We start from the raw sequence: 11,065 nt of genomic DNA, 5'->3' as shown, positions 1-11,065 counted from the left end.
TGCTCTGTGTGGGACAGGACCATAAATCAGAGCACCCAATTGCAGGGAGAATGGGGGAAATAGCTGTCTGGTAAAGGAAACAAAGTCCCATTTGTCTGGCCATTAGAGGCAACCCCTGAAGGGATAAACAAAGATCAAATACTACAAAGAAATGTAGGTGTCTCATAAAATAGTGAAATCCACATATAACTTACAATGCGAATACTATAAATTGCTGGAAGATTTTTTGGATCAGTGGAGTATCTGTGAGCTCTCACTGAGTGCTCCCTGGTGTACAATGTAACAGGGCCTGAATAAACCGACCTGTTTGAGAAACTCACCACTGCTGTTTGAGAGATTTTCTTTGTGTGCTGTCCCGATCTGAGCTATAATTAAAAGGGTGATTGGGGTCCATGTGGAAGCCAGATTCAGGGTGCAGGTTTAACACACACATTCCTCCAACAAAACACAATTGTTATGCTAAAGCCAGTTTATTGAGCAAGATCACATTAATCATATTTATTGGAACTCTTACATGCAAATATATACAGCAGATTTGCATAAAATTTTGAAAGACTTCACTCTAGATTACGGTGTCATTACAGTCCAAGAAGACATTACCTTGAGTAGCAGTCTGTAAATTCAGATTACAAAATTATACTTTGCCTCCCATTATTTCTCAGACTGCAAAAAAAAGTTCACAAATACTTTTGTTACACAATTTCCAGGAGTCTTTTTGAGAAGCTGATAATGCTGCATAATGATAGAACATAGAACAGTACATCACAGTATGGGCCCTTTGGCCCACGATGTTGTACTGACCTATATAAACACCTACTCCCTGATCAATCTAACGCTTCCCTCCTACACAGCCCATAACCCTACATTTTTCTTACTTCCATGTGCCTATCTAAGAGTCGTTTAAATGCCCCTATCAGCCTCTACCACTACCACCACCTCCAGCAGTGCGGTCCAGGCATCCACCACTCTGTGTGTGTGTGTGTGTGTGTGTGTGTGTGTGTGTGTGTGTGTGTGTGTGTGTGTGTGTGGAAAAAAAACTATCTCTGATATCTCCCCTAAACTTTCCCCCTCTGACTTTAAACTGATATCCTCTGGTATTGGCCATTGTTACCATCTTACACACCTCTATCAAGCTCCTCTAATCCTGTGTCATTCCAAAGAGAAAAGCCCTAGACATGTTCTCCAATCCAGATAGCATCCTGGTAAATCTTCTCCACATCCTCTCTAAAGCTTCCATTCACCTTCTTATAATGAGGTGACCAGAAATGAACACAATACTCTAAGTGTGGTCTAACCAGAGTTTTATAGAGCTCTATATGATATACAGGAATATTTTGGTGTGGAAGATTAATAATTCATGAACACTGCATAATTATGTCATGCACTGAAAGATTTCTTGATATTATTAGTGCCAGGAAGACCTGTTGTGACAACCAGGATTTTTGTTTTGGAGAATAGTACAAGTAGTAAGAATGGTGCCCAGAGAGAATCGTAACTGGATAAGACTGGAAAAACAGTGCATTAAGAGAAGGTGGTATAATAGGCCACATATGATCATAGATGAATTTGGGATAAGGAAAGTGAAGGAGGCTGGCAGAGGAAAATGAGCAGAATGCTGCATGTCTAAGGTTCTCTGAGGAAGTGATTATTTGGATAAATAATTATATTGAAAATGGAATCAAATGGCTACTATTCACCACTGGCATTTTGTAATAATTGAAATAATTTTATTTCCCTTAATGTGACAGTATTATTCTGATTGTTTGCAGTTGTGATTTGTTTGATAGTGCCCCAGTTAACATACTGGTTGAATCATCATTGAGACTTTCACGACGTGCAAGCTATTCCATTGTGGGTACTTGTGATTAAGGTATGAATATCCACAGGCATCATGCCACCATCCACCTCGTGAAGCTGCACATGATATCCTGTAGTTATCATAATCACAATCCCGTGTACTAAATCTCTGGTTATCAATTATTTGATTCTTTACAGTGTTGGTCATACAGTCAGGAGCAGTCCCTTGGAATGGACCAAGTCTGATAGTGTAGCGACTACTCTCAGACTCAATATAGAAGGAGCTATATTCTGCAAATTTTACAACATTTTTATTGTCTTTTATTTCTATTCTCAGTTTGTACATCTTCTGCTTGGTCAGCAGATAGATATACTCATTACCCAGCCAGTGATCACCCAGCACATCACCAAAGCCATATTTGTATGTGGTCCAGCTCTCTGTCCAGGTGATTTTGCTTAGTCTGCTGTTTCTTTGAATCACAGTCCAGCTACTGTTGCCTCTCCTGATGCAGTTGACCACAAGTGGAGGGGATCCTGTGGGCTGAATGACATAAAGGCCAGTACCAGCTCTTTTGTTTTCAGATTCTATCTCTGTGCAGTCACGTGGAACTAAAGAGAAATACAGATATATATCATTTTTAGTCTACTGCATTGTTATGCATATAGATACAGGGGACTAGGTCACTGGCCACTCAGATAAAGCATGGCTCTTCATTGAATACAATGATCTTTTTATAAATCAAAAAGGCCAAAGTTCATTAAACATTAAAGCTAATCATCTCTGACCCCAACTCTTTCATTACAGTCACTCTAGTTTTTACCAGCACCATTTGCCTGAAAAATAGTCCCAAATCTATGTTCAAAGTTCAAAGCCAAAGTCAAGTTTATTGTCATACATACACGTACATGTATGCACAGCTGCAATGAAAAACTTACATGCAGCAGTGTCACAGGCACATAGCATCATATAAGCAGCATTCACAAGAAAAATATAAATTAAACATAATTTGTCCACAAATTTTAAAAGAAATAACTCAAATAGAACAAAAAAAAGTCCATTTTAGTGCAAAGTAATCAAACTGGTCATAATGTTGCTAAACAGTAATGATTAGGGTTTTGCCAGTTGGTTCAATAACCAAATGGTTGAAGGGAAGTAGCTGTTCTTGAGCCTGGTGGTGTGGGACTTCAGGCTTCTGTACCTCCTGCCTGATGGTAGCTGCGAAAAGAAGGCATGGCCTGGATAGTGGTGACCTATGATGATAGATGTTGCCTTCTTGAGGCAGCGCCTCCTGTAGATGCTACCAATAGTCCATTTTAATATCTTAAAAATTATTTCTCACACTTAAATTTATGCACTCTGTCTCTCAATCCTTCTTTACTGACATAATAGTATATTTAGCTGATGCCAAGCAGTGCGGAAACTCAAACTTTGGGGTATGTATATATATATATATATATATACACATCCTTAATGTTATTGGGTGAATGTACATGTTGGCACTTGTAATATATTAATTATATTCTTCAGTTGATTGTTGGGGAGGGGCACTGGGTGGGGTGAAGACCCTACGTGCCGTGGTATACATTTTATGTACCCATGAGTTCTTCTTGACTATAGAATTTCCAGTGGATGAACTTCTGCTTTGGTCAGCAAAGTTAAACTGTGGACAGGTATTAGCTGCTAGTTGTACTCGTCTTTTCGCATTTGGTTCCATTATGCAAAACTGAGCAGATCTGGTGCCCAACGCTCATGCATATGTTTAATGGGACAGCGATTACAACTACTGCCTTGCAGCTCCAGGGACTTGGGTTTAATTGTTACCTTGGTTGTTGCTTGTGTAGAGTTTGCATGTTTCCCCATAACCGTGTGGGTTTCTGCTGAGTGATCCAGTTTCTTCACGTCTCACAAACACACTAGTAGGTCAGTTAGCTATTGAATGTGGCAAAAGAATCAAAGGGAAATTGATGGGCAAGTGGGAGAGAATAAGTTGCAAGAGTACAGGGAAATAAGGTGAGCAGGAATGGGACTGATAAGATTTGCTGCTGGGAGCTGGTATGAATCTAATGGATCCTTCCACGTCATAATAAATAACTATATTTTTAAAAAAGCAAAATGAACTTCTGCCTCAAATACTGAACCACTTTTCTTCTTTCTGTCTTCATTGTAATGTGGGTGTATTTTGGGGGAATGGTCGCAGAACTATGTAATGGAATACAAAATGCCAGATTGCATGCTCATGTATAGAGGGACCTGAGAATGATATGACTTTTTATATTAGAACATTTTTTGCCAGAATATTATAATTATAAAAAGATAGGTATAACAATTTTAGGATATATTTTGGCCTTCATTTGCCAAATTGTTATGTTTCATTGGACTGGATCATGCTTGATTGTCTTGCTGAATTATCAGTAGAAGATTCAGAAGTATCAGTGACTATTGTTAGTATTAATATTTGTAATAATGTGTCTTACTTGCTGAAATGGTTGCCGCTATAAGTAAGAGTAGGAGACTCGTTTGAAAGAAGATTCTTTGTTCCATTTTCTTCGTTCTCCTGGAAAAAGACCACTTTTGAGATTTTGGTCATTTCTTACCTCAGAGAAAGTAACGAAAATTGAAAGTACATAAATGATACTAACACATACAGTTTGTTACTGCTCCAGCCAAATGGAACTAGTTCCACTCTTACCTGTCTAGTTGTAGTCAAGCACCTACAACAATTGTTTCCTTCCCTGTTGCTATGATTTGAAATTCTGTGCACAAAGATAAATGATTCACTCATTCTCACCATACTTCAGAAGAAGTGCAGTGTAACTGAAGAAGGTTAATGCAAGACAATTATTTATCAGATGTTTACATAAGTCATCGGTGGGGGTTGTGGTACTGGATAATATATAGTGAATGTTTCCTTTCATGTTTGCTTGACGTACAGTCATTGTGTTGAAGAAAAGGTATGGCCAATACCACCTCTTTCTACAGAACTGCCTGACCATTGAATCATGAATTAATTTGAATTTACCTTAGTAAGTGAGAAAACTGCATTTTCGGAGGCCACCATAAATAGTAATGAAGAACAACTCCATACCCTATGTGGCTCTTTGTCACACTCTTCCCCCATTTTGTTTTACAGATAATAACCTCAGTTTCTTCATATTTTCAGTACTGGCATCTGGCCATCAAAAAGACATAAGTACTTGTGCAGACATAAGACTGCAGATGCTGGAATCTGGAGCAACAAATAATCTGCTACAGGAAATCAGCAGATTGAGCAGCGTCTGTGGGTGGGGGGGAAAGGAATTGCTGATGTTTTGGGTCGAAACCCTGCATCAGAATTGACTATCATTCTCACTATCAATAATGTCACCAATTTTCATGTCAACTGCAAACTTACTTGTCATACTCTGCATTCATATCCATATTGTTACTGTATACAATAAACAGTAAGTATCCTAGTGCTGACCTTTGTGGTATGCCACTGTTCATAGGCTTCCAATCACAAAAACAGTCCTCCACCATCATCCTCTGCCTCCTATTAGCAAACCAGTTTTGGATCCAATTTGCTAACTTGTCTTGAATCCCATGGGCTCAAACCATTTGGACCATTTTCCCTTCTGGAATCTTGCCAAAGGCCATACTGAAGTCCATGGGGACCACATTTTTCCTACTTCCTATATCTGTAACCTCTTCCAACTCGCAACCTTTTGAGATTTCTGCTTGCTAAATATGAATTCTTATACATCTCCAATTTTAAACCCTGCATCATGAGGTTGCACTTTCAGCTCCCCAAGTTCTAAACTTCCCTTTGTTTTGTCTCCCTTTCCCACGTGAATTGGTTCCATAAAATTCTTTGATCAACTTTTTAGTCATTTAATGTCTCCTTATGTGGCTCAGTGTTATACTTTGATAATGCTCCTGTAAAGTGTCCTCAGATCTTTTACTGCTTTAAAGATGTAGATATGTACAAGTTATGTTGCTGTTTGTCAGTTAAATCCTTAATGTACTCCAGTGTTAACAAAATGCTCATTACCACATAAACCTGTATTAATAATTTTCTCATATAATTTAATGTATATTAAGTCTCTCCTCAAGTGTTTAATTTTGTAAAGGAATTAAAAGCCTTTATGGGATAATCCAAGGATACCACTTAGTTACCTTATAAACATATAACTCTTCTCAAGTACCTCATCATTAATTAAAACTAATCATGTAATGTTATCTCCTGTATGTAAAGATGACATTAAACCTGTTCACTTCATAAGAAATAGACCTAACTATTTAAGTACAACTGCCAAAAAATGTGTGGGTTAGAACTCCGGTCTAATCAAAAATATTTCTATTAACCCTGAAACTTGAGCAAAGTTAGAACCCACATGCAGGTATTATAGCCTAGGCTCAGAATCTGACCATGTCTTCAGATTATTGTTTATACACATTGCCAATTACAGCTCAACAATGGGAGAGATTATGGAGATACTAGAGTTACTTACTTTCTGAAAAGCTCCGGTCACAGAAGTTGGAAAGTGCATTGCATCTTAAAGTGATCGGGTGATTTATATTAAGATCTTAGACATGTGACATCTCATGAAGGTGTTGATATTCTCTCTAGCACCAGTCAAACAGGTTTCACCAGAGCCAAGGATTGCAAACTGTGTGTGTGTGGTGGAGGGCTGGGGGGGGCGGGAACGGGCGGGTGGGTGGGTTCCGTATGTTTAAATTGGGTTTGAGTTCCATGTGTGAAAACAATTAATTTTCATCGTTTGCCTTTAGAGTAAATAGTGAGGAATTGGAAAGAACAAATCTCTCATCAGGCCTGGACAAAAAGTTTGAAAAGCTATGCAGTAGAGCAGTGTTTCTAATATTACTAGATTTATATAGGAATGTAAACATATAGGAACAAATGATGCCAGGAGAAGGTACAATTTAGAGAAAATTGAGAAGCTATTTTACCGAAACTGATTGCAGATTTTAGAAGTACGTTAAACGTGATATGGAGATGATTTTTTGTTTATTTGGTTACAAGTGCACAACAGAAATCAGCGTCTTATTTAAGAGTCAACATCCAGGGACCAATTTTATACATTATTGCCTAGAAGGAGGATTTCACCCATTTTTGGTGCCCTTAATTGACACTACTATTAGCACTAATACCTATTTAGTTCCCCACAAAAAAAAGCTGAAATTGGCAAAAAAATGCATTTGAAACAGCATTAGAGTGATGCACACACAGAAATATGAACTAAAGTGAGTCTTGCAGTTCCTGATGGGACCAAACTCAGTTTAACACAGCTTCTGACACTTTCCAATAGCCATCTGAGAAGGGTGCCAGCTCTTCGAAGCACAGCGTCCATTGCAGCCAGACAACGTCACGCTATATTTGCTATGCTGGAGCAGAGGATTCTGTACTGGAGAGGAAAAATGACTCAAAGGGACATGGGAGTCCTCATCAAAGAGAGATGTATGCCATCTGCTCAAGGGGCCAGCAGCTCTGTCAAGGCTACAATAGAATGAGCCTGGCAGGAGTTGGTCCCAGCTGTTATCTCCCGGTCTGAGAACCTTCATTCATTTGAACAATGCAGATGTAAATTTTGTGTCCTCGTTAGGGTGAGAGGCACACAACAGAAAAAAGCTGAGGGGAGGGAGGGACATCAGGAAACTTACTAATCATGTTCAACATGCACAAAATGCTGGAGGAACTGCGGGGCAGGCAGCATCTATGGAGGGAAATGAACAGTTGACGTTTCAGGCCGAAACCCTTTGGGCCGAGACCCTGGCTAGTCCTGATGAAGGGTCTCGGCTCGAAACGTTGACACTTCATTTGCCTCCACAGATGCTTAAACTTGCATATTGGACCATGGGGGTTCCTGGATAGCTACCTACCCACCAGTTCACTGAAAATGGTCATGGTCACACCTGATGAACAGTTAATAAATGCTGTCACACTTTATCATTACATCTAAAGTGTATAAATCATGATGCATTATGATTGTCAGGAAGTTTCCTTCCATCTGATTTCCCCCTTCATGTATGCTTGTACTGAGAGTGAAAAAAGGCTCGAGTCTTTGAGTCGATTTTCAGCCACGATAAATTTTCTACCATTTCTTTATTCCTCAGTATAATTTCTTCAATCTCAGTCTGTAAAGGACTCGTGTTAAACTTTTGCTATTCTTTTCCTTTTCTAATTTCTACTTCTCACTAACCTACTTTTGTATTCTACCTCACTTTTCCTAATTAATATCTTGGTCCTCCTTTGCAGAATTCTGAAACTTTCCCATTCTTCAGGCTCATTGCTTTTTGTTTGGCAATGTTAGAGGCCTTTTCTGTTAATCTACTGATTCTTTAACTTCGTGTTACCATTGGCTGAACCACTTTTTTTTTGTTTGCCTTCATGGGATATAGACTTTAAACAATGTATTAATTTGAAACTTAGTTACTGCTAACTTATTGTCTCAACTTTTAATGTAGTTTCCCAGTGTACCGTAGTCAACTTTTGCCTCATGCCTTCGTTGTTTGCTGTGGATGCAGAACAGCTAACGTAATGAGTGTTTGCCCCAGTATTCCTTGGACCCCACTGATGAAAACCATGTGACTCTCACATGCATGTTCTCCAATACACAGTGCTGTTCTGTTGACCCTCTAGTACAAAACAAACTTGGTGATAATAAAAGATGATCAATTCCAAGAACAAAACAAAGTTGGTGATAATAAAAGATGATCAATTCCAAGAACCCAATGATCAACAACTGGTCAGGTGCTGCAGGATTGGGTGTTTCAGCTGTAGCTATTTATTATCTATATCAACAATTTGACTGAGGGAACTAAATGTCATATTTCTAACAGTGATGATGATGCAAAATTTGGTGGAATTGTGAGTACAGAGGAAGTAAAAGAGGTTTCACGGGATGTAGACAAACTGAGTGAATGGGCAGGAACATGGCAAATGTGGAAAAATGTGATGTTATCCACAATAGTACACTAAACAAAAGCGCAGAGTATTTTTTTAAATGGTAAGAAATTGTACACAAGTTACTGAAAGTCAATATGAGGGTGCAGCAAGCAATTAGGAATGCAGATGTTGTGTTGGTCTTTATTTCGAGAGGATTTGAGTACAAGTTAAGTTGTCTTATTGCAATTATATGGTCTTGGTGAGACAGCACCTTGAGTATTGTGTACAGTTTTGGTGTCCTTACCTAAAAAAGGATATACTCACCATAGTGGATGGAGGTGCAGGTCAGATTCGATAGACTGGTTCTAGGAATGATGGGTTTATCTTTGGAGAGAATCAGTCGACTAGGTTTGTATTCTCTAGAACTTTTCTAGAGTTGGGAACTCGAAACTTACAAAATTCTTACACGACTCAACAGGCTGGATCCAGGGAGGATGCTTCCCCTGGCTGAGGACCCTAGAGCCAGAGGTCACAGTCTCACAATCATGTAGTGAGTGGAAAATCTTTGGAGGACCATGGAGGTTCAGTTATTGATTGCATTCAAAGCAGAAATGGATAGATTTCTGGATATTAAGGGAATCAAGGAATATGACAATAGTGGAGGAGAATAGTGTTTCTGATCTGCTGTGTCATAGGCTCCATCAAAGAATTGGAAGGGGAGGACAGTTCTCTCTTGTGTGACATTTGTGGACCATGCCCCTTCAAACATCCGTTCAGAACATGAGTTAAGGGAAAAGTTTGTGCACCAACAGCCGTTCAATCTGGTCTGTATTGCTCTTAAATAATGTTCATTAATTAAAAAAAACTATTCATACTGCAAAACTCCTCACTGGACAAAAAAATACACTAGTTATTTATCAATTATTTATATTTGAGGGGCTGTTCTGTCTGCAAATTGGCTGAGAATTTGTTTCCAAAAGTAGGGTTAAAGAGCAAATTACATACAATAGGCATGCCACATTGTTATGGAACTACAAGATGCTATTCATGTGCAAGAAAGAAGTGAATGATAATTAATTGATGTGCCTGGCTAAAAATGTTACTGTGCTACATTCTTAAGGGAGCAATTTCAAAAGTTTTGGAATGTTTCAAGTAAGTGTCAGATTCAAATGTTTGATATGCTGATTTAAGCTGGATAACGTCAAAAGAACTGCCAAGAAGGAAATGTTTCTTTTTACCAACATTGAATTTCAACCTCAGAGAGCAAGTTTTGATTTTGTTTGTCAGTTTAAAATTATGACTGTCAATTCACAGCTAAATTTAGATTTCTCCTAAACCTGACATAGATTTGGATGTTGCTGTAACATGGAGTCATATCTTGCACAAAGGAAGATGGTCGCATTTGTAGCCGTCAATCATCTCAGGCTGAAGACATTGTTGCAGAAGTTTCTCAGGGCATGAAGAAGCCTATGCCTGCCTGACATATGATCTGGACAACATTCAGACATGGATTGATAAATGGCAAGTAACATTCAGTCCACATAGTTGCCAGCCAACAGTATCTGAGATAATGTACCAGTAACAAAGTTAACATTACTTTCACCCCTGGCCATTGACCATCTCCAACAAGGCACTGTGTGAAAACCAGTCACTGACAATCAAACCATTTAGGCCCACAGCTTCCCATCTAGCCAATGTGGAGAACCCTCAATGGAAGTTCAGCATTGTGACTGCATTAGTGGTGTTGCTCCACAGTCCAGTTACCTGAGTTTGATCCTGACTTTGAGCGCTGTCTGTGTGGAGTTCGTACATTTTCCTTATGACTTCGTTTCTGCCAGGTTCTCCGGTTTATTCTCATGTTACGGACTCAGTGAATGTCCCTTTAAGATAGAGTGTGTGTGGGGCGTGCTTACGTCAATAGAAGATAAAGGACGTAATGACGTTGTTGAAGAAGCAGAAGAATAAGAGAGAGAGAGAGAGAAGGGAGAGAGACACCAGCCTGCTAGTTTTCTCTATCGATGGATGAGAAACAATAACTGTGTCTGCCACTGAAATCCATGTATGGAAGTTGGAAGTAATCCGGTGGAGTTCACTTTGTTGCTGACCTGTAGAAGGAAACAGGTATTTGTGTGTGGACGACCACGATTCGGATGCTTTTCGGGGTGAGGAAGTCACTACCGAGTAAACACTGAAGTGTCACTTGGGTTCCATCGTGGAACATTTGGATTTCGTATTTACTCTCTCTATGTTTCTCTACGTCTACATCTTATCTTCTGACAACGGTGGTTGTTGAAGAAGCCCTTATTCATGTTTCACCTTATGGCTTGCGGAACTGAACTTTAAGAACCATTCCTGAACTTGGAGTTTGGGACTTTGCCACACAC

The 11,065-nt window shown here is 39.2% G+C and overlaps 1 protein-coding gene across 2 annotated transcripts; it reads right to left on the bottom strand.

The window, feature by feature from the left end:
• Positions 1-451: 451 nt before the first annotated feature.
• LOC127581447 (fibrinogen-like protein 1-like protein) lies at positions 452-6,340 on the bottom strand. 2 transcript variants are annotated; one of them, XM_052035874.1, is made up of 3 exons: positions 6,286-6,340; positions 4,273-4,352; positions 452-2,406 (listed from the first exon to the last, which is right to left on the bottom strand). In XM_052035874.1, exons 2-3 carry the CDS (start codon positions 4,337-4,339, stop codon positions 1,796-1,798), a joined length of 678 nt encoding a protein of 225 aa, XP_051891834.1. In that variant the 5' UTR covers positions 4,340-4,352; positions 6,286-6,340; the 3' UTR covers positions 452-1,795. The 2 variants fall into 2 exon arrangements, with proteins under 2 accessions (XP_051891834.1, XP_051891833.1); XM_052035873.1 differs by lacking the exon at positions 6,286-6,340 and adding an exon at positions 4,488-4,506.
• Positions 6,341-11,065: the final 4,725 nt, after the last annotated feature.

Source organism: Pristis pectinata, chromosome 21 (assembly GCF_009764475.1).
Source record: "Pristis pectinata isolate sPriPec2 chromosome 21, sPriPec2.1.pri, whole genome shotgun sequence".
Taxonomy (NCBI): Eukaryota; Metazoa; Chordata; class Chondrichthyes; order Rhinopristiformes; family Pristidae; genus Pristis; species Pristis pectinata.
Note: the sequence above shows the minus strand (reverse complement) of the source record. Positions and strands in the feature narration are given on the sequence as shown.